Source organism: Gobio gobio (assembly GCF_949357685.1).
Source record: "Gobio gobio genome assembly, chromosome: 15".
In the NCBI taxonomy this organism is placed as follows: Eukaryota; Metazoa; Chordata; class Actinopteri; order Cypriniformes; family Gobionidae; genus Gobio; species Gobio gobio.
Window position 1 is genome coordinate 5,842,631 of NC_137108.1, and position 25,099 is coordinate 5,867,729.

The following is a 25,099-nucleotide window of genomic DNA, read 5'->3' on the forward strand; positions in this document are numbered from 1 at the left end:
GATAGCCAGCAGTTCCCGGTTGCCGATATCATAATTCTGCTCCGCCGGGGACATCTTCTTGGAGAAGAAGGCACATGGATGGAGTCGAGGAGGCTTCCCCTGCTGTTGAGAGAGGATCGCTCCTACCCCAGTGTTGGACGCATCCACTTCGACGGTGAAAGGAAGATCTGGATTGGGATGCACAAGGGTAGGAGCGGAACTGAATGATTGCTTCAACACATCAAACGCTTGGGTGGCTTCAGAGGTCCAGGACAGAGACTTGGCCCCTTTTTTCAGGAGTGAGGTGATAGGAGCACTGATTTGACTGTAACCTTGAATGAATCTACGGTAGAAGTTTGCGAAGCCCAGGAATCGTTGCAGCTCTTTGATGGTGATGGGTAATGGCCAGTTGGCAACGGCATCCACCTTCCTCTGGTCCATGGTGACTCCCTGAGGAGTGATCACATACCCTAGGAAGTGGAGGGTTTCTTGATGGAACTCACATTTCTCAAGTTTTAGATACAGCTGATGATCCCGAAGACGTTGGAGAACTGACTTGACATGAAGGCGGTGCTCAGACAGGCTGGTAGAATATATAAGGACATCATCGATGTAGATTATAACGAACTGGTTCAGATAATCTTTAAATATCTCATTCATAAACCCCTGGAAGACCGCTGGAGCATTGGACAGCCCGAAGGGCATGACGCGGTACTCATAGTGGCCTGCAGGAGTGATGAATCCGGTCTTCCACTCATCTCCCTTTCTAATTCTAATTAAATTATAAGCACTACGGAGATCAAGTTTAGTGAATACCTTTGCACCACGAAGCTGTTCCAAGGCGGCTGGGACCAGAGGAAGAGGATACCTATACTTGACGGTGGAATTATTGAGGGTCCGGTAATCTATACAGGGGCGCAAGCCTCCGTCCTTCTTACCGACGAAAAAGAAGCTTGAAGCAGCAGGGGAAGTAGAAGGTCGGATGTATCCTTGGTGAAGTGCCTCCTCGATGTACTCCTCCATGGCCTTCTGTTCTGGGATGGACAGTGGGTAGATTTTACCACGCGGTAGGACCGCCCCAGGCAGTAGGTCAATCGCACAGTCCCATGGCCGATGTGGTGGAAGTTTCGTGGCCAGCTGCTTATCGAAGACATCCTGGAACGCCCGGTAACTGTGAGGAATCTCATGATGGTCGTTAATAGCTGGGCTTTCAATGGAGGTAGTACACATGGAAATCTTTTGGACGGGTAATGAGTGATGGTGAGACACCCTTTTAACCTGAGATAAACAGCGTGAAAAGCAGTTACTTCCCCATTGACGAACCTCTCCCGTAGACCAGTTGATATCTGGAGAATGAAGTTCCAACCACGGGCGTCCCAGGATGATATCTGCCGTAGAACCCTCCAACACCAGAAAAGACAATTCCTCTTGATGAAGACAACCAACTTTCATTGTTACAGAGGGGCTGCGGTGACATATCCTCCCACGACCGAGCGGTCTGCCGAGGATGGAATGCACTTGAAGAGACTGCGGGATGGATTCATGGAGGACTTGTAGCTTTTGAAGAGTGGAACGGGAGATAAAGTTACCAGCGGACCCAGAGTCGATTAGCGCTTGTGCTGGAAGAGAGTGCTGACGATGTGAGATCTGAACAGTAGTGTATTTCAGTTGAGAAATGGGTGATGGAAGATGTACTGTACTCACCGCCGGTCGTGGGGGACGAACTGGACAAGAGACTAGCAGGTGGCCAGCGGATCCACAGTATAGACACAGGTTGTTAGAGATACGTCTCTGGCGTTCAACTGCTGATAAATGTGCAGAACTGAGGTCCATGGGTTCTGGTGTTAGAGGGTTGACTGTGGTGGAAGGACGAGGAGGAGGCAGTGCAGGTTGAGCGAGCAGACAGGCAGTGCGGCGTTGGTCCACTCTGATGGAACGCTGAATGAGACTTTCCAAACCAATGGCATCATCATGAATGGTGAGTTGTAACCGGATCTCATGATCTAACCCTTGCCGGTAGGCGGTGATTAAAGCCGGCTCATTCCATCCACTAGAGGCTGCTAGGGTTCGAAACTGAAGGGCATATGAAGAAACAGATGACTTGCCTTGTCGTAGATGAAATAATTGATCATGAACTGATAAAGCATTAGCGACTGGAGAAAATACAACCCGGAAGTGACTAATAAAGTTGTTCAGGGTCTCAGTCACAGCTCCTTTCGCTTCCCAAAGCGATTGTGCCCAAAGCAATGCTCTTCCAGTGAGAAGGGAAATGAAGAAAGCTACCTTAGATCTCTCGGAGGCGAATTGTGATGCGTTCATCTCCATGAACAGCTCGCACTGCAGGAGAAATCCGCTGCACTCCCCCTCCTCGCCAGAGAAGGGCGCTGGCCGGGCCATGGGACTGACAGAGGCAGACGAAGAAGAATTGATGGCGGGTGATGAAGTGACAGGTGAGGATCCAGTGGTGAAGATCGGCGTGGAAGCTTCTCCGTCGCCGTGACCAGATGGTTCGTGCATGTTTGGTCAGGTCTTCTGTCAGGGTTGCTGAATGACACAAACAGGTAAGTTGAAAGGATATTTATTTAACACAAACATATAATGGTCACGGCAGACAGGAAGAAGTGATGAGATAAACTGGAGCGGTAACTGATGAAGTGTTCTGAATGAGTCTCTTATCTGATGCAGGATGGAAGTCGGGATGGTGAAAGTTCAAGGCTGGTGATCTGAAGAAGGCAGGCTGGTTGAGGAAGGATCGTCGGATGAAGGAACACAGGTAAGTCTTCTGAAGGTAAGGATCGAGTGAGTGAGTCAGTATGGCGATGTAGTATCGACGAGACCTGACAATGACTGTAGGAACTGAAGGTGCTTATAACAGGAAGTGCAGTGATGGGGAATTAGGGACAGGTGATGAACACAGGTGCGATGAATCAGAACTCGGGTGAAGCGGAGCGGATGGGCGGAGTGTAGAGGTCTGACGCTGATGTATCTGTGACAATAACTTTGTATTTCTGTTTTAGTCAGTAGGCCATATCAGGTTAAGCTAAAGCTTCAAAATAAGTTTATTTTTTTTATTTTTTTCAGTTAACATTTATTTAATTTCAAGTAATGAAGATTTTTAGTGAACTATTATAACCCTGATACTTTGATACTTTATTGAATATGTGTCAAATACTGGTTATTCCTCCTATGAATTAAATGGGAATTAAATTAAATACAGTTTATTGTGTAACCAAAAACTAATAAATAATGCGTGACTTTTAATTACAAACAAGTTCGAAACACATATTGACTCTTATTTTGAAATGTCTGTGCCTTACAGTTGCAGTTGCAGGAGCTCATTCAAGTTCAGGAGATAAAATATGCGTTGTTACAACCGTCTAAAACATATTACTATATAAACATTGTAAAGTAAACATTGTCATTATTTATCAGCATTAGTTCATAAACAATTGCCTGGCATAAATGTGTGTTATTGATTGATTGAGCCGCTCTGGAGCTGGATTGGGGATGAGCCGTGTTTTCCAGTGGTTAGATCAGTTCAGATCAAATGTGCTCATCTGTGACACAGATCATCAGTTCTGACTGGATTCTTCCCTGATCCACCCTCACTAACATTCTCCTCTCGTTTTTATTTGTTGATGAAAATGACAGCTAATTTTCCTCATAGTTTTTGTCATCCAACACTAGTTTTTATTTAGTTATCGTCTCGTTTTCGTCAGTGAAAAAAGGTTGTTGACGAAAATTATGACGAAAATGATTGGTCAACGAAATTAACACTGGTTGACATTTATATGTGCAGCGGAACAGGGGATTGCGGCTTTGATATTGAGTCCATTTGGGCTTATTCTTTCAAACTGTCAGTAGTTGTCAGGAAAACACTATAACGCCTCAAATGGCGCCAATCGATAACCGCTCTGTGTATGAAGGAACTTCCCGAGAACCACTTTCGCCTCCGTCACGGAAAACATACAGATGACAGCACAATCGAGTAAAATGTTGGTGACATTCATTATCATGTAAACGTAATGGGCGATATATTGCATCACAAAAAATTATTGAGGTCATGTACATATATTGTGCGATATATTGATTATTGCGACAGGCCTAATGCAGAGTTCAGACTGCACGATTTTCAAACTGGTCGGATCACTGCTCTTTTCACACTGCATGACTATCTGGGCCAGCATTCAGTCACTGCTGTGTTCACACTGACCGATGGATCGGCGACAGGGGGTTTCACACTGCATGACTGAACAAGAGGAAGAATCACCGACAGCTCTGTCCCGTCCGCAAACTACGTTTCACAACAAAATATACGTGAGAAGTGAGAAGGAAACAATGCGAGATCCCACGAGCGTCAGACTGGAGTTCTCGCGCGAGACAGGGATTGTTATTAAAAATATAGACTGCAGTGCAGAAACTTGCGGTCCAAATTGTCTCTGCGCTGATATGCAGCAAAACGGAGAAAAAGAAAAAAGATTATGGTGGAGGAAATGGTTGGGGAGACACAGGGAGAAAGGATTGTGTTCTGCAAAGAGAGTTTGAGGTAAATAAATAATTTTGCACTGTGCTGCTCCTGCAGCTGGTCAAGCAAATGTGTGTGCTTTGTTTCTGTTTGATATAACTGTACATATATCTATTAAAATACTGATATTCTGGTCCATAACTCCTCCCTGAACCTCCAGCTGCCCTGTATCTCGCTCTCTCATTGGCTGTCGGTCATCGCCGATGTATTTTTCAGTCAGAACTCATTTCACACAGCAGGAGATTGAATCGCCAACAGGTCCAGATATTGAGCATGCCAAACATCTGCGATTCTCTCTGATCGCGTCTTTGATAATTCACACTGTGTGATTGTCACTCACGTGCACGATTTGCCTATGATTTCGGGCATTTGTCTGCGATTTCGCAAAACCTGTCAGCGAGTGAAAATCGGGGCTAAAATCGGGCAGTCTGAACTTGGCATAAAAGGGCTGTCCCTCGTCTCTTAATGAGTCATGGGTGTGTTTTGGACTGAACGTGCAATAAACCAATCAAATTTTAATCTCCCATTCCCTTTAAAAGCCAGCTGCGCTCGCACCATGGCGGATTCACTATTTACATGGAGGAAAGACTGAACGCTTCTCCAGAGAGGAATTATTTTATTTTTAATATTTAAAAAATGTGTGTGTGTGTGTATGCACGTTGTGCACCACCTATAGGCTCATATTACTAACACACCCTTTAAATAAAAATAAAAAAACTGCGCTGTTGACTTTAGAGCAGGTTTGTGTTGGTCAATGGCGCAGTCGTTTTCAGTTTCTCAAAATAGCAACACGCCAACAATGCTCCTGAACACACCTGGTTTTCAGACCAGCACGCCCATGGGCCAGGCTATTAACAACGTGGAGCTAGACGTAAAAATGAAAACTGCGTCAGGATGAAATTCGCAAAAAACCCTTGCGCTGACGTCACATTGTGCTGGGTGTATGATAGGGCCCTGAGAGTGAATGCATCTATCACTGATCAATACATATCAACCAATAAAGTATCTAAGCCTAGCCCAATTATATTTACACAACTGTTTTCAACATTGATAATAATCATTACTGTTTCTTGAGTGAAGTGAAGTGAAGTGACGTGTGGCCAAGTGTGGTGTAACGGTATACGTATTCGTATCAAACCATTTCGGTACAGGGCTTTCGGTTCGGTGCGCGTGTGTACCGAATGGTTACGAATGCAATCTTTAACAGTTAACAGTCGGCTTGTTTTAAGCGCAAAACACACTTCAATCCCAGTTCCCACACAAACATATTAAGTATTCAGTCCATTTTATCACGAAATTCAAACGATAAATGCCGTTTTGACGCTCTTTAATGTGACGACTGATCACTGTATAGGTGCGTCAGTTTAAGCGGCCGCGGCGTGCGCGAGTGAACGCGATCATCTCTTCCAAAAGAATAAACATTAATTAATATCTATGTTGAGGATAACACTTACTGAAACGTATCATATGTCGTGTAATCGCTCAATCAGTGTTTCAATCACGGAAAGACGTCAAACAGCTTATAAATGTCACGCAGCATCATTTACCTCAGAGTCAAAAGTCCTTCAGTGTCCACAGCTGTTAATTCACTAGAGAAATCAACTATTTCACTAAATATATGCACTATATATATATAGGCTAATATAGTGCATAATATTAATTCTACTTAACCTGTTAATGACGTCTTGATTGTATGTTTAGATAAATCTGTCATGAAAATGACAGTCACGATTATATTTCAACAACGAATTGGAGAAAAAACATAATTTTATAATTAGATTTAGGAGTTAATGCAAAAACTGCCTTCTGTGAAGTTTACATGTTTGCACACAATGTGTTATTTGAGTGTTGATTATCCAATATCTAAACATGAATATCAGCTAAATATAGGCTCATAGTTTGGGCTCTGTTGTTAACCTTTAATATTAATGTGCAAGTAAGGGCTCCCTATATAGTTTACAGCATTGTCTTTAAGAAACTTATAGTTATAATTTAATTAATTTAAGGACAGACACAATTTTTTCAGTAAACCACTGTTTAATAAAAAATAAATAAAAAGCAATTTTGTAAAACTGCTGTACCGAACTCGTACCGAACCGTAACTTCAAAACCGAGGTACGTACCGAACCGTCAGTTTTGTGTACCGTTACACCCCTAGTGGTGACACATACTTGGAATTTATGCTCTTTTTAACCCATTTAACCCATCCAAGTGCACACACACAGTAGTGAACACACACACACCGTGATCACACACCCAGAGCAGTGGGCAGCCATTTTGCTGTGGCACCCGGGGAGCAGTTGGAGGTTCGGTGCCTTGCTCAAGGGTCTCACCTCAGTCGTGGTATTGAGGGTGGAGAAGACTGGTTATTCACTCTCCCCACCGACAATTCCTGCCGGACCTGAGACTCGAACCTTGAGCATCAAATCATCATATTAGGATCATTTCTGAAGGATCATGTGACACTCAAAACTGGAGTAATAATGCTGGAAATTCAGCTTTGATCACAGGAATAAATTGCACTTTACTATACATTCACAAAGAAAACTGTTATTTTAATATGCAATAATATTTTGCAATATTGTATTCTTGATTAAATAAACGCAGCCTTGGTGAGCAGAATAGACTCTTTCAAAAAAGTTTTTTTTTTTTAAATTGTAACGTTTCCAAACTTTTGACAGGTACTGTTTTTGTTTTCATCTTTTTCAACTTATGACCCAGTTCTGCTGAGACGTGAGCACTAAAGATCTGCTCGGTTAAGTCATCGACTGACTAAGCAAGGCTTTTTCTTTTATTTGTTCTCTAAATACGTAAGAACAAACATGGGGTAAATCGCAGTTCAAGTCAATGATAACACGCTGAGATGGAGAGCCGCTCACTCAGTCTGTGGTTCTGTTTCGGTGAAGCAGTCGAAACTGAACACTGTCAATTCCAATTCAATCAACAGCAGCGTTTCGTCAGGGTCCATTAAATCATCACACACTTAGTGCTGTGCTTACAACACACACCAGATGCTGCCTGTCCTTTGAGGAGAGAGAGATTGGTCACGGACAGGACAGAGATGGATGAGAGGATGGTTTAAAGGGAGGAGGAAACAGAGAGAGAGAGAGACTCAAGGGCAGTAAGACTGAGAGGCTGGGAAACAGAGAAAGAACCAGGGATGTGCGAAATGCATCGTATACAATAATTTTGTAATTACTGTTTTAACAATGTGCAAGCTGACATTATCGAGAATGTCACTCACTTTAAACAAAAACACATTTTCCCAGCCTGAGTTTTGCCTTATCGTACAGCAAAGCAATATCACACAAGCGGTTTTACCCGAATATCAGCACGACTGCAATTGTCATATTGATTTTACAATAAACAGTAAGTTAACAACATTTACATGGACCTGGATAATAAGATTGTAATCGGACTACTGTCACTAGTTGGAATAAAAAATAAAAAAATAAAATCACATGTACCCCATCAATCCGAATGAATTGGCTAAATCGGATTAAAATGTCATTTGGATTGAAAGGAGAGGTTGAAACCTTTTGTAATCTGATCGAGAGGACATGTAAATGCTTGATCAGATTGAACAGCGAAACTGGAAAGTACTGCGCATGTGCAATGACGTGCATCGAGCTGATGTTGTTCATAAATGACTGTCGTGTCATTCTGAAATTTTCCTTCCACTCATCGTCTGTGAAGTGGAGCAGGACAACGTCCCATAAGTCCTTGATCTGGACTCTTATCCACAGACGCTTTGTTTTGGGGGCAGGAATGGCCATTTTAATTGTTTGATTAATATAAGCAGCACGGCACAATGTGCTCATTGTTTCCTAATTAGGACCCAAAATCAAAGAAAAGATGCAATTTAGAAGAATAGCATGCACAGTGGAAAACTCATGTAAAAATTTTTATTCTAATTTAAAGGGGTGATGAATTGAGAAATCAACTTTCCCTTGAGCCTTTGATATATAAAAGTTAATCGTGATATAAGAATATCCTGCAAGTTTCAGAGCTGAAAACTACCTTGTTAGTAAAAGCTCAAACCGCCAAACTGCTGAAATTTGGCGATCCAAACTGCTCATTCGACTCACTGATTCATAACGCTTCGAAGCTTCATGATGCCGTGTTTTGAAATCGTCATCACTATATAAGTCGTTATTTAGGGTTTTTTTGCGCACAAAAACTATTCTCGCCGATTCATAAAGTTATTGTAGAACCACTGTAGTGAGATGGACTTTGTAACAACGTCTTTAGTACCTTTTAAGGGTCTTGAGAGTAAACCGTGCCATTGTGCCAATGGAGGCCTTTCAGAGCCATCAGATTTACACTAAAATATCTTCATTTCATCATCTGTTCCGAAAACGAACGGAGGACTTACGGGTGTCGAACGACATGAGGGTAAGTAATTAATGACAGAATTTTCATTTTTGGGTGAACTAACCCTTTAAAGAAAAGCTTTTATTGACACCAGGCCCAGAAAACGAGAGATCTCAGAATATGTCGACCACTGACATCATAGAATGCAGAAGCACCGCCTCAAGCCCCGCCCACCGACTCATGGAGCTAAACGAGCAATAAACATGCCGGTTCCCACTCACGTGCACTTATGTGAGTAAAACATGCTTTTATAAGTGTTATTATTGCATTGTTACAGATTGTTTGATATCTATTGATTACATACCTTAGCACGCGGTCACAGGCTGGAGAAGGTTTTATTGGTTCATTCGTGATCAGACTCGGACTTGTAACACTAGTGCTCGCAAAGCCCAACGTCCCAGGGCTATGTGCTTTTCAGACAGGCTACCAAAACGTTTCACTGGCATGCCTACAGGTGATCTTAAATAGTGAAATAACATTCCTTTCTTGTGCACGCGCGCATGTGTGTTTGTGTACGGTTCGCGGTTATTCACTGATCGGGCAGGCCAAGTAATACAAAAATAACATTCCAATCAATCGCAGGTGGATGAGAGATGAACCATTATGTTTGTTTGATAAAGATATTTTGCGAGTCCTGGGAGCGTTTCTCCAGGCACTTTCAAAACAATTCCTCACGTGTACTGACAGGGGAGCTGAAGCTCATTAAATATGCAAATCCCACCAAAACCAAGCGTCTTTCAGAGAGCCTCAAAACCAAGGCAGAAAATAGCCTATTACTTATTCAATATGATGTTTCTGAATGTAAAAACCATGCAAATGTCATAAGTTGACCTCAGACAACAGTATACATTTTTTTAAAAAGCCAGTTCATGACACCTTTAAAATCTAAACATATAAACGTACACGTCAGCCCGATCACTTTTTTTAGCGTTAATGTAAACACTATGGTCGGATTCACAATAGCTACATTTACATGGACTAGGGTTGTAACGGTGAGGACATTTTCCCACCGGTTAATCAACGTGTGCCAACACCAGTAATACAGGTATCACCGGGAGGGGGTGACGGAGTTTTCCCTCTTTTGCACCTCACATTTCAATCGTTAATTCGCCGAATTGGCACTAATTCTAACGTGAAAGTAAAATGCTCACGGCATTCATATTGGTGCGGAGCAGAATGAGTGTTTTCAATTAATTCATTTGGAAGTTGAGCTTCCATAGGAATGACCTGAAAACGGTCACTCTGCTCCACGCCACTAGACAAGCACAATTATGAATGGCCGTGCGCATTTTACTGCCGCTTTAGAATTAGCACCAATTCGGGGGCAAATTGCTTAAATGGTGGGTTAATGAAAAACACAACAACAAAACAGTACAATGACAAACTCGCTTAAATAGGCGCTTTTACATTTCGCTTTGAAATCAAATCTTCTGCAATCATCTGGTCAGTCAGCTCTTCACTCTTATGATAAATAAAATCTGACTCACAATTTATTAAAGGTAGGGTAGGTAAGATTTGGTTAAAAAACTTTTTTTCCAAATTTGTTTAAACTTTCTTTATATATCAATACATAATTAAAATGTAAGTACTCTGAAAAAGAAAGTATAAAAATTGAGTGTCTGTAGACCTCTCAGGACTGTTTTAAAGACAGCTCATTATTTCCATTCACTCCACCTTCTCCCTTCTGGGCTCTTTCCAAAGCCACGCCCCCAAAACACATGAACACGCCCACCGCGATCAGCTCAGCTGGAAGAGGCATCATTTACCTGAGACGAGCGGAGAAGAAGTGCATGTAGTGACATCATGTCAGAATCACATGTAATAAATCTAACTTTATCATTATGAATATAAACAAATAAGATGTCTTTTAGTACTCACTATCAAGATAGAATAACGATACTGGTAAAGTTTAAAAAACACACACAACACAGTGTCTACGACACACACAGATACAAGATAAAAACATCAGTAAACATTGGTAGAGAATATAAAAACAAACCAAGGGCCGAAATAAACGTGCAGGTAAAGTTCCCGGTGAACATGGTAAAAGAGTTTAGACAGAGGGTAGCAGCTAAAGCTAACTTAGTTCTAAAAACAGTTCCTGGATGTGGTGTACTAGCTTTTACACATGCATTTTGTTATCTAAAGTTACATTTTGCGAAATTCAACACGACAGCGATCAACTTGAGCTAAGCATATTGAGTATTTATCATCTCTACTAATGGTTCGCTAAGTGTATAACATTGTAACTTTATGCTAAGTAATGTTATGTTAGCTATATTAGGCAGCTACGTGTGCTAGTGATACATACTTCATGAAAACATAAACCAAAAAAATGTATAATCAAAATGAAAGATTACCTGTCCTGCAGAAATACAGCCTCTTGAACTCCTCAAATCAAACGGGTGCGCCAGGGTTGCCAGGTTTTCACAACAAAATCCGCCCAATTGCTACTCAAAACTAGCCCAAAACAAGGCCAATCGTGTTTCTCCGGAAAAAATCGCATTTGGGGGGGAAAATATGTGTATTTTTGGTAGTGCTGCCTGCTATAATTCGCAAATCCCGGGGCAAAATATCACATAATTGGGGTCGCTTCAACCCGCGGACTGAAAAACAGCCGCAGCAACAGTGTTGAAGTAGCCCTTGGCAACACTGGGGCGCATGTGGGCAGATCCTGGAGCAAAAGCGGCGGTTGCCATGGTAGCGAGAGAGAGTGACAGTCGCCCAAGCCAATCACTTGTTTCGTCCCGAACTAAAATAATGAGCGGCGTTTATTGCAGATTAAAAAGTCTAGAGTCACTCGATTTTTATACTCTCTTTTTCAGAGTACTTACATTTTAATTATGTATTGACATATAAAGAAAGTTTAAACAAATTTTGACAAAAGTGTTTTAGATCATTCTTACCTACCCTACCTTTAAGTAGACACGTTCAGTTTTTACTTGTAGTGTCTGTTCTCTAACTGAACTAAATTATCTTTTCTACTATCAAAAATCTATTCGACGGTTGGGGACGAGGGGTGTGTAGTGCCGCGGTGGGCAAGTGATGCAGCAAGCCTAACATGGACACCTTTTGTTTCAATCGGAATTAATTGAAAGGGGTCAGCATGGGCACCCTGACTGGTCAGCGGCTATGCCGCCCCATACACAACAAACTGAGATGCACTGTGTATTCTGACACCTTTCTATCAGAACCAGCATTGACTTCTTGAGCAGTTTGAGCTCCAGTAGCTCGTCTGTTTGATCGAACCACACGGGCCAGCCTTCACTCCCCACGTGCATCAATGAGCCTTCGCCGCCCATGACCCTGTCGCCGGTTCTCCACTGTTCCTTCCTTCGATCTCTTTTGATAGAGACTGACCACTGCAGATCGGGAACACCCCACAAGAGCTGCAGCTTTGGAGATGCTCTGACCCAGTCATCTAGCCATCACAATCTTGCCCTTGTCAAACTCGCTCAAATCCTTACGCTTGCCCATTTTTCCTGCTTCTAACACATCGACTTTGAGGACAAAATGTTCACTTGCTGCCTAATATATCCCACCCACTAACAGGTGATGAAGAGATCATCAGTGTTATTCACTTCACCTGTCATAATGTTATGCCTGATCGGTGTATATTTGCGTGGCTATCAGAGGGCAGAACTGCTTTGTTACTGCTATACGTTACTACTAATTAGTTACCAAGATGACCTTAAAGGGACCTTACAGTGTGTTTGTACATCACTCTAATTCTAAATGAAGTTCTAAAACAGAAAGTAATAAAAGGAAATAAAGTACCTTTCATTTCAAAAGTATTGATTTAAAAATAGACCAACCCAGGCTCAAATACCTTTCTGCAAAATGATATTATGTTGCTTCTTACTTGTTTCACAACACTTGAGTTATGTTTGTTGTTCGTTTCAGGGCAGTTCGGAAGTGAAATGTCCAGTGAGCGGAGCTAAAAGGTTAATGTTCTATTGCGCTTGAAAATAAACTGCCCACACTAAATCCCAAACATTTAAACATGTAATCCTGAACAAAAAACACAACTGCTGAAGCAGCCATTCCGTTTTGAACTTGCTTCTAACTTGTTTATCATGAATAGTGTTCGAGTGCTCCACTGTACCAGGTGTGAGCTATATATACTTATGTTATAAATCATATGTCGAATTTCCAGCAACATGACTCTTCTAAATATTACTTTATGTACAGGTGGCATGACATACAATTAATCAAGCAGTGATATAAACTCAGGTCACAACATCCACCCCTAAAAAACATCCTCCATCAGTCTGGCATCAGGATAATGATGACGGTGATGACCTGCCGTTCCTTGTTATAAACCGACAGCATTTTTCAGAAACATCCTCACAGATGATGCCATCGTTTCTTTTAGAAAGTGCTGTTTTCAAAAGCCGTGAGCACATTCTGAACATGACAAAGTTGGAGGAGCAGCTCTAATTAAGAACATATTCGCACCGTTTCCATTATTCAGACACCTCATAATTAAAACACACATCATTCCAGCAGACCTTGACTGCAGCTTTTACATTCATGGGAATGTGTTTTGGTGTGTCCGTGTGTGGGTGGGTGAATATAAAAATGGATAAATCATCAAACCGTGTGTGTTTGGTGATGACAGAGCCGTGTAAATTCTGATATTACTGTTTTTAAGAGTTAAATTACCTGATGGCCCCTCATCCTCTGGAAGTGGCTGATGGTGTCGCTAATGGTGTAAACCCTCACATGGCCCATATGCAGCCGGCCCGATGGGTACGGGAACATGGAGAGGACGTAGAACTTCTTCCGGGAGCTCTAAACATAAAACAAAAACAAAAGAGTTATTCTGTGCATTCTCCCTTTAAGTAGACAGATGGTGTATTTCTAATGATATTTCACGCAGTCTGACTTATTTACACTGTTAGAGTTGATTCTCATGCTAAACCAAAATTTCAAAAGACAAGTTCGACGATTGACAGAGTATTTCTGTGCTATTTCTAATGTTTTTTTTTCCGAGTATGGCCCTGTATGATGTCATAAAGGGTGGAATTCCTTGTATGGACACTTCTCCCGGATGAGCGCGCACACACACGCGCACGCAGACACACACATCAACAAGCTTTGTTCCGGTTACAGAAGCCGTCTGCAGTTTTTCGTTTTTAGACCACGAAATCAACAATGTCTCTAAAGAAGTGTGTTTCTGGTTGTGAGGGAAAGATAACCTTGTTCAGATTCCCAAATAACCCAGAGTTAAGGGAACAGTGGATGCAGTTTGTTTTTCCGGAGCAGCAACAGAGTTCTGCTAGTGTGTTTGTTTATTCCCGGCATTTCGGTGACCAATGTTTTATAAACAATGCACAGTTCGACACTTGATTTGAAGATCGTTTGAAACTGAATGATGAAGCGGTCCCAGCAATAAAAGATCCCGGTCATTAGTGGAAACCGCAGGCGGTGAGTGAAACTGCATCAAATGTGTGTGTTTTGTTGACAAGTGGCCATAAGGGCATATAATGACAACAACTCCAACGTATAGTGAATCGAAAGTTATCCAGGGATAATGCCATGATGTGTTTGTGTGTGTGTGTGTGTGTGTGTGTGTGTGTGTGTGTGTGTGTGTGTGTGTGTGTGTGTGTGTGTGTGTGTGTGTGTGTGTGTGTGTGTGTGTGTGTGTGTGTGTGTGTGTGTGTGTGTGTGTGTGTGTGTGTGTGTTTGTGTTCGTGACTCTTCAGCTCCGCCCACTGCAGGCCTCCACAAGCTCGGCTGCTTTCTGAAATAATCGGTTCAGCGTATCTGTCTTTTATAAATATGATAAAACTAAAGACTCTTCGGAGATATGAAAGATGCAATACTACTCTATAGGTACTCAAGATTAACAGGAAACTGGCAGAAACTGTGTGTGTTATGCACCCTTTAATGTTGTGTTCACACTTGCAGTTCAGTTCACATGGTTCATTTGGTCCAGACCACAAAAAATAAATAAATAATAATAATTAGTCCTGGTCCACTTGTGACATTGTCACACAAGACGCGTGTTTTAACCACTCTATATATTACAATGATTTTATGCATATTAGAGTTTTAATAGGTTTACATGTTGTCTTAGTCATTTTAGTTCATTTTAGTCCTCTTATCTATTTTAATGTATGTCTTTAAATATTATTGGGTCTGCCTGTCATGTGATTGATCACATGACAGGAAACAGGAAATATCCAGTTTTAACGGAAGCAGCATGGCAAACTAGGGGGCGTCGCTATTCAAACCGACCAGCGCTGGGAATCACCAGCGAAGTGGATTGTGGAGTTTCCAGTGTGAACTTTCCTTTCCAGCACAATTGGGATTATCACTTCCGTGGACTTTGTATATACACCGGTGGACACTTACACTTTGGGACTGTCAACACATTGGGACTCATTCAGACTGTTTTAGGGTATGGCCTTGAGGACTCTATGCTTTTAACAGACTGATGTTTCCTGGTTTCACTGTGTTGTTTTACGTTCCCTGTGATTATTGTAAATACAATTTATTTATTCATCTTATTTCTGTTGTCTGTCTTATCCTTTTAAACACTTCAATATCTCACACAGTAGAATCTGACCCCATTTTAAGAGTACACCGTAGAGACGTAGGACTGTTCCCACTGAATTTCGTCCTCTGCATATAAGCTTAATAAAGCCTGAACCTCATTGTCTGGCCGTCTGTCATATTTTTTAAACTTCATTGTTGATCCAAATAGCAAACAACTCTTACTGCATACACCGCAACAGACTTTTAGGTTAAAATAAAATGCTGCATGAACTCAACCATTCAGCATGTTCAGCGCCCATAAATTGCACATTTTTTCTGTAATTAATCACGATTAATCGCACCAAACATAAAAGTTTTAAATATATTTTTATATAGTAATAAATTATATATAGTAATTCAAATTCAATCTCCAAATTAATGTAGAAACAACATAAAGACAGTATATTTTAAATATTTAATCTAACAGGTAGGAAATATACAGAAATTGAATAAAGTTATCAAACACGTCACAGTCTTCATAGCATAAATTATAAATTAAATATAGATGAATCCTTATTAAAGCTACAAAAGTTCAGCCACGAGCAGTGAGTGATTTTCTCTTTGTCTTTTGTTCTTTGATTATCATGACAGAGACAGAGGTTTATTAGGCTGCTGTCACTTTAAGAGGTGAAGCGCATGACGTGAATCTGACACGTATCCGATGTATCCACTTGAACGAATGATAGCGTGATCATATACTGTAGCACAGCCCAAAAAATGACGGAAAAAAGATGATGCTGCATTAATTGAGTTAAATATTTTGAACCCGTTAAACTGAAAAAATAAGCATCAAGCAGATTTTTTTATGGTGAATTTTTCAGTTTCAGTTTTCAGTTAAACTCTTCAGTTTAAATTATATTAAGCCTTACAGTTCTGCATAATTGAGGGCGTGGCCACTTGAGTGACAGGTGGATTGCCACTATGCTTGAGCTAGGCAGATGTGATTTCAGCAACCAGGCACCTCAGCTCCGCCCACGTCCCGCCTCTTTGACCATTTTTAGTTATCCAGGACTTTTAGGCTTTAAAAATGCTCTTAGGAAACCTACGGGTGACATCATGGACACTACGTCCATATTTTTTTTTACTGTATATGGTTAACGTGCTAATTTTGATAGCCCTAATATGAATAAATCCTTTTTGTATATGGGCACTGCCATTGATAGAGGCTAAAGCGAAAGTTGTTTTACACTCTTTGATAAAGGTCCATCGTGAGGAGTATTCATACAAACGCAGCCGCTTATGTCTCAAGTGAAAGTTTGGTGTACACCAGATGTGTATCACTATAATCGATCCGTGTGTTTGGTCTTAAAGAGACAGCACCCTAATAATGTACTGTCCCTGCTGCTGTGTCATTAAAGGGATAGTTCACCCAAAAACAAAAATTCAAGTCATCCTAGGTGTATATGACATTATTTTCGACCGACCGCCTTCCGTGGAAAAGTGTTGAATGTTGAAAGTGAAACTCAAGATGCGTTCGTGACGTCATGACAAGAGGACCTGAGCGTTAGTCTTTCCATCGGCAGGGGAACTTTCAGCACTTTTTCCATAAATTGAACAGGGAAGGCAGTTGGTCGAAAGTTTACTTGATAAAGTTTTAAATATGGATATTTTTCTTACACAAACACGTCGATTCGCTTCAGAAGGCCTTTATTAACACCCCAGAGCCACGTGGAACAGTTATTTGATGGACAGATGCACTTTTTATGGACTTCAAAAACAGAGCAAATATGAATTAAATTCTAATGCTTGGATTAGCCTGGACTTGTGTAATATAACTCAGATTTTATTCGTCTGAAAGAAGAATGTCATACACACCTAGGATGACTTGAGGGTGAGAAAATGATGGGCTAATTTTCATTTTTGGGTGAACTATCCCTTTAATGTGAATCAAACAAGAGGAAATCACTTACTGCTCTTGACTGACTATGCAATATTATATTATTACATTTTATTATTACATTTCTGTACTAATTCTGACTACATGATATAAAAAAAAAACGTATGGCATCTGAAAAACTTAATTTGTTTAATTCAAATTTGTTATATTGTTTTAGTCCTATTGTTTGCAAGTTGCTTCTTTTTTCGTATTAGATCAACATTACCCAAGATTACTATATTGTGCATATCGTTATCGTGAAATATAATTTTTCATATCGTGAGATTTTCCGCCCATCAACAAGTCCAAAGCATGGTTGTGAAACAGTACTTTGGATACTGTCTTAATAATATTCGGGCAGGAATCTGGTCAAATGCAGGCAATTACGTTTAGTGAAGCGGCAACTCAAGGTGACAACTTAATATCGTCGAGTAGTTCTCACAGCAGAGCTCAAACTAATATGAGGCATCCACATTACTTGTTTAAACGCAGGCTGACCTGCGACATCCGCTTAGGCTCATACATTCAGTCACGCTCTCCACGGCAGTTTTAATGATTCATGACGGCTTTGAAGAAGCTCGCCGCACTGGGAAAGCATTAATCAGCGCGGGTCAAAAAGGCCTGAATAATTCAGCAGCTGAAAAAGACAAGGACACATTTCGGGGGAGAATGCATCTCCACCGCATCTCTCTGAGAAGCTTTTCCCTTCGTGCCCGTGAATCAGTCTTCAGGTGGGTGTACGGCAAGTGGAAACTGATAAATTTGGTACATAAACAATTGAGGTCAGTTTACACAGAGTCGACCCTACTGAAATCTATTCAGAGCACAAGAGAACCATATTTTTTATTTAAAGCACTATGACTGTACAAGAAACCCTTTGTGTAGTGAGAACATGTGAAAACAAACAGTGAGAGAAAACAATAGAAAGAACGGCTGACGTAAAACAAAGCAGATGCTGCACATATGTCTGGGGAATCAAAGCAAAAGGTGTTAAATGGTCTTGGCTCCGAGTCAGACTATTTTTAGAAGCCATGCCATGAGCGTCTTCAAACACCACAGCGGAAAACCCATCCAAATGTCTTGATATCAGTGAAAAGGACATATTCTGCACTTTTGTTTTACTTTGACAAATACATATACAGTATATTTTAGAAAACAGTGAACAACACATGCACTTGAGATGCATGTTGGGGTTGAGACAAACCGCATGGAAGCCATGCCAGAGAGACAGACCACATCTCAGACCATTTACAGACGTGAATGGATAGAACGTGAATAGAAGTGGATGAGTGGATGGATGGATAGAAGTGGATGAATGGATTGATGGATAGAAGTGGATGAATGGATTGATGGGTAGAAGTGGATGAGTGGATGGATGGATAGAAGTGGATGAATGGATTGATGGATAGAAGTGGATGAATGGATTGATGGATGGATTAATAGAAGTGGATGGTGTGTATGGATGGATGGATAGATTGATACAAGTGGATGGATGGATGGATGGATGGATGGATGGATGGATGGATGGATAGATAGATTGATAGAAGTGGGTGCATGGGTTGATGGATGGATTAATAGAAGTGGATGGATGGATAGATTGATAGAAGTGGATTGATGGATTGATGGATGGATAGAAGTGGATGAATGGATAGATTGATAGAAGTGGATGGATGGGTGAATGGATGGATGGATAGAAGTGGATGGATGGATGGATGGATGGATGGATGGATGGATGGATGGATGATGAATTGATAGAAGTGGATGGATGGATGGATGGATGGATAGAAGTGGATGGATGAATGATGAATGATGGATGGATGGATAGATAGATTGATAGAAGTGGATGGATGGATGGATGGATGGATGGATGGATGGATGGATGGATGGATGGATGGATGGATGGATGGATGGATGGATGGATGGATGGATGGATGGATGGATGGATGGATGGATGGATGGATGGATGGATGGATGGATGGATGGATGGATGGATGGATGGATGGATGGATGGATAGATAGATAGATAGATAGATAGATAGATAGATAGATAGATAGATAGATAGATAGATAGATAGATAGATAGATAGATAGATGGGAAGAGAGATAGAGAGATAGATAGATAGATAGATAGATAGATAGATAGATAGATAGATAGATAGATAGATAGATAGATAGATAGATAGATAGATAGATAGATAGATAGATAGATAGATAGATAGATAGATAGATAGATAGATGATAGATAGATAGATAGATAGATAGATAGATAGATAGATAGATAGATAGATAGATAGATAGATAGATAGATAGATAGATAGATAGATAGATAGATAGAAGTAGATGGATGGATGTATTGATAGAAGTGGATGAATGGATTGATGGATAGAAGTGGATGAAAGGATTGATGGATAGAAGTGGATGAATGGATTGACGGATGGATAGATTGATACAAGTGGGTGCATGGATTGATGGATGGATTAATAGAAGTGGATGGATGGATAGATTGATAGAAGTGGATTGATGGATTGATGGATGGATGGATGGATGGATCGATGGATAGAAGCGGATGAATGGATAGATTGATAGAAGTGGATGGTATGGATGGATGATGGATTGATAGAAGTGGATGGATGGATGGATGGATGGATGGATGGATGGATGGATGGATGGATGGATAGAAGTGGATGGATGATGGATGGATGGATGGATAGATAGATTGATAGAAGTGGGTGGGTGGATGGATGGATAGATTGATAGAAGTGGATAGATAGATAGATAGATAGATAGATAGATAGATAGATAGATAGATAGATAGATAGATAGATAGATAGATAGATAGATAGATAGATAGATAGATAGATAGATAGATAGATAGATAGATAGATAGATAGATAGATAGATAGATAGATAGATAGATGGATGGATGGATGGATGGATGTATTGATAGAAGTAGATGGATGGATGGATGTATTGATAGAAGTGGATGGATGGATAACAGTCTAGAGCCCCGTTTCCACCGAAATTACCCAGAACAATTTGTCCTAGGAAAGTTTTTCCCCCAGACCTGCTACTGTCTGTGTTTCCACTGCAGTCTAAAGTACTGTGAAGATTAGGCAAATTAGTCCAGAGACGTGAGACTGCGTGCGGCTGCTCCTCTAATGTCAGCGACGGACAGGAATCATTTTTTGTGCGATATTGTCTGCAACAATAACAAGTATGGAGGAGATTCAAGCAGCGCTGCTTTTGCTAGTTATGTATTGGTTTACTAAAGATGTAATTAACAAAACGGCGGAAAAGAGACGAGCACTGATACTAAAGCGTATTCTGAAAGCTCGTAAAGCTAGATTTAAAATAAGACAACATATGTTATTATCAGCTATTACGGACATTGAGCGTGAGATGGCTCAGACGAATGCGTGCCATTGGACAGAACGAGCAAGACTGATATTTACTGAACGCAGAACGAACCTCGCAAGAGACTTTTAAAAATGCCGGTTGAAATAAAATGCTGTGTGAGCTCAACCAATCAGCATGTTCAGCGCCCAAGTCCCACCCCGAAAGTTCCTGAACTTTGAAAAAGTACTACCTCGTGAGCAGGGACTTTCGGAGGGGGAAATATTTACCCGGAACTTCATTTAGACCCTGGTTCCTGCGGTCGAAACACACAGAGTACCAGCCCAAAGTTCCTGGGGAAAGTTCCTGCGGTGGCTTAGTATTGTGATTGATTGGCGTAACTGGTTAAACTTATTTATGACATAAAAGTCAACATTTAATAAGTGATTATAAAAGTTCCCTGTAGATAAAAATGCCTGGAAATATATTAACATCTACATCTAGACTTGAGCGTCCAGTCCAGCATTTGATCTTTGAATGATGCCATTAATGAAGCAGTCATCAACTGCAGCGCCACAAAACAAAGGAAGTGAAGAACCAGATGGAGAGACGGCGCACACACATCAACGCCACTGCAAGCCCAGCGCGTCCGGCTCAACGGCCAGCTGAACACAAAGCCCATCTGCAGGAGCAATGCTTCAGAACACAGACTCTCCCTGTACACAGGCTTTCCTCAGGGAGATGGAAGGATTATGCGAATAAAAATCCCAGCGGAGAAACACTTCAAAGTAGAAACATGACACACTGTAACTGTACAGTCCGCACGGAGAAAAGACCCACCTCCAGCCTTTAAAAGAGAATTATTAATGCATTTCCATACTAAGACATCTGTCTAGAAACACCATAAATGTATCATAAGTGTCCATATGACTATATTCTCACTGGGAAAAGGGTTTGTACCTTCCATCCACTTCCATCCAACCATCCACTTCTATCCAACCATCCATACACTTCCATCCATCCATCCACTTCTATCTATCCATCCATCCACTTCCATCCACCCATACACTTATATCTATACATCCATCCATCCATCCACTTCTATCTATCCATCCATCCATCCATCCATCCATCCATCCATCCATCCACTTCTATCCATTCATCTATCCATTCATCTATCCATCCATCCATCCATCCATCCACTTCTATCTATCCATCCATCCATCTATCCATCCATCCATCCATCCACTTCTATCTATCTATCCATCCATCCATCCATCCACTTATCTATCCATCCATCCATCCATCCACGTCCATCCATCTATCCATCCATCCATCCACTTCTATCCATCCATCCATCCATCCACGTCCGTCCATCCATCTATCCATCCATCCACTTCTATCCATCCATCCATCCATCCACGTCCATCCATCTATCCATCCATCCATCCACTTCCATCCATCTATCCATCCATCCATCCACTTCTATCCATTAATCTATCCATTCATCTATCCATCCATCCATCCATCCACTTCTATCCATTCATCTATCCATTCATCTATCCATCCATCCATCCATCCATCCATCCACTTCTATCCATCCATCCATCCATCCATGTCCATCCATCTATCCATCCATCCATCCACTTCCATCCATCTATCCATCCATCCATCCATCCACTTCCATCCATCTATCCATCCATCCATCCACTTCTATCCATTCATCTATCCATTCATCTATCCATCCATCCATCCATCCACTTCCATCCATCTATCATCCATCCATCCATCCATCCACTTCTATCCATTCATCTATCCATCCATCCATCTATCCATCCATACACTTATCTATCCATCCATCCATCCATCCACGTTCCACGTCCATCCATCTATCCATCCATCCATCCATCCACTTATCTATCCATCCATCCATGTCCATCCATCTATCCATCCATCCATCCACTTCTATCCATCCATCCATCCATCCACGTCCGTCCATCCATCTATCCATCCATCCATCCACTTCTATCCATCCATCCATCCATCCATCCACGTCCATCCATCTATCCATCCATCCATCCACTTCTATCCATCCATCCATCCATCCACGTCCATCCATCTATCCATCCATCGATCCACTTCTATCCATCCATCCACGTCCATCCATCTATCCATCCATCCATCCACTTCCATCCATCTATCCATCCATCCATACACTTCTATCTATACATCCTTCCATCTATCATCCATCCACTTCTATCTATCCATCCATACACTTCTATCTACACTACTATCCAAGTGAAAGATATAACACCAACATGTCAGAATTTGACTTGTAAACCCAATAAGTTGTAGCTAATCACCTTCTCAATAGCACAAAACATTCGTCTTTCAGCTGTGATCGGCTCAGCATGAAAAGAGCTTTTCCTGGAGCATATCAGTCCTTGGTTGTGTAACTGAAGAAAACAATCAACTTTGGGTGGCAAGGCATTGTCAAAAGATCTAAGATAAAGTTAGATAAAAAAATAAGATAAAGTTGTGGACAGGCACAAGTCAGGAGATGGATACAAAAACAATTCAAAGGCTTTATCAGTGCCTAGAAGCACAGTGAAGTCTATACTTAAGAAGTGGGAGGTATTTGGTACAACACAGACGCTCCAAAACTGGATGAAAGAGAGTCAGAGAGGCTACAGCAACTCTGAAGCAGTTGCAGGAATGTTTGACTAAAGCACTATTCGGACAGTAATTTATTCTCATGGGGTCATGAGGTATTTTCATCACTGACAGGGGCTAGTCTGTGATTTTATTGCTGTCCGAATCCAGAATTTCAGTCTTTTTCTCCCACCACCAGCGTAAAAATCCCCGACCGAATGACCTACTGTTTTTAGACAAACACCAAAATGACATCCTTTATTTTGAGATAAAATACAAGACAGAAAACCATTTTAACTATAATGTGCGTCTACACTCACCTAAAGGATTATTAGGAACACCTGTTCAATTTCTCATTAATGCAATTATCTAATCAACCAATCACATGGCAGTTGCTTCAATGCATTTAGGGGTGTGGTCCTGGTCAAGACAATCTCCTGAACTCCAAACTGAATGTCAGAATGGGAAAGAAAGGTGATTTAAGCAATTTTGAGCGTGGCATGGTTGTTGGTGCCAGACGGGCCGGTCTGAGTATTTCACAATCTGCTCAGTTACTGGGATTTTCACGCACAACCATTTCTAGGGTTTACAAAGAATGGTGTGAAAAGGTAAAAACATCCAGTATGCGGCAGTCCTGTGGGCGAAAATGCCTTGTTGATGCTAGAGGTCAGAGGAGAATGGGCCGACTGATTCAAGCTGATAGAAGAGCAACTTTGACTGAAATAACCACTCGTTACAACCGAGGTATGCAGCAAAGCATTTGTGAAGCCACAACACGCACAACCTTGAGGCGGATGGGCTACAACAGCAGAAGACCCCACCGGGGACCACTCATCTCCACTACAAATAGGAAAAAGAGGCTACAATTTGCACGAGCTCACAAAAATTGGACAGTTGAAGACTGGAAAAATGTTGCCTGGTCTGATGAGTCTCGATTTCTGTTGAGACATTCAGATGGTAGAGTCAGAATTTGGCGTAAACAGAATGAGAACATGGATCCGTCATGCCTTGTTACCACTGTGCAGGCTGGTGGTGGTGGTGTAATGGTGTGGGGGATGTTTTCTTGGCACACTTTAGGCCCATTAGTGCCAATTGGGCATCGTTTAAATGCCACAGCCTACCTGAGCATTGTTTCTGACCATGTCCATCCCTTTATGACCACCATGTACTCATCCTCTGATGGCTACTTCCAGCAGGATAATGCACCGTCACAAAGCTCCAATCATTTCAAATTGGTTTCTTGAACATGACAATGAGTTCACTGGACTAAAATGGCCCCCACAGTCACCAGATCTCAACCCAATAGAGCATCTTTGGGATGTGGTGGAACGGGAGCTTCTTGCCCTGGATGTGCATCCCACAAATCTCCATCAACTGCAAGATGCTCTCCTATCAATATGGGCCAACATTTCTAAAGAATGCTTTCAGCACCTTGTTGAATCAATGCCACGTAGAATTAAGGCAGTTCTGAAGGCGAAAGGGGGTCAAACACAGTATTAGTGTGTGTTCCTAATAATCCTTTAGGTTAGTATATATATCTTCCTATTTTTAAACAGATTTAAATAATTAAATAATAATTAGGATATTATTTTCCTCTTATTAAATTAAATATGCATTTATTCTTCTTATACCAAGCATATGACATTTTATTTACAGCACAATCGTGTTATTGACCTCGTGAGCAGCGTTCCCAGGAGCGCAGGATCACAAAGCTCGATCCTCCACTGGGAATAAATCACATCCGAATGCATGAGTTTATCACTGAGGTGGCTGCTCATGTATTTTTACAGACTTCCACGTGAGAAATAATTACCTTC

At 41.3% G+C, this 25,099-nt stretch overlaps 1 protein-coding gene across 1 annotated transcript in view; it reads right to left on the reverse strand.

Moving 5' to 3' along the window:
* lars2 (leucyl-tRNA synthetase 2, mitochondrial) overlaps positions 1-25,099 on the reverse strand; it is a 192,980-nt gene that overhangs the window by 151,060 nt on the left and 16,821 nt on the right. Inside the window, exon 3 of the mRNA XM_079836140.1 lies at positions 13,544-13,672. Coding sequence (XP_079692266.1) covers positions 13,544-13,672 — 129 coding nt within the window. The remainder of the gene's footprint in view (positions 1-13,543; positions 13,673-25,099) is intronic.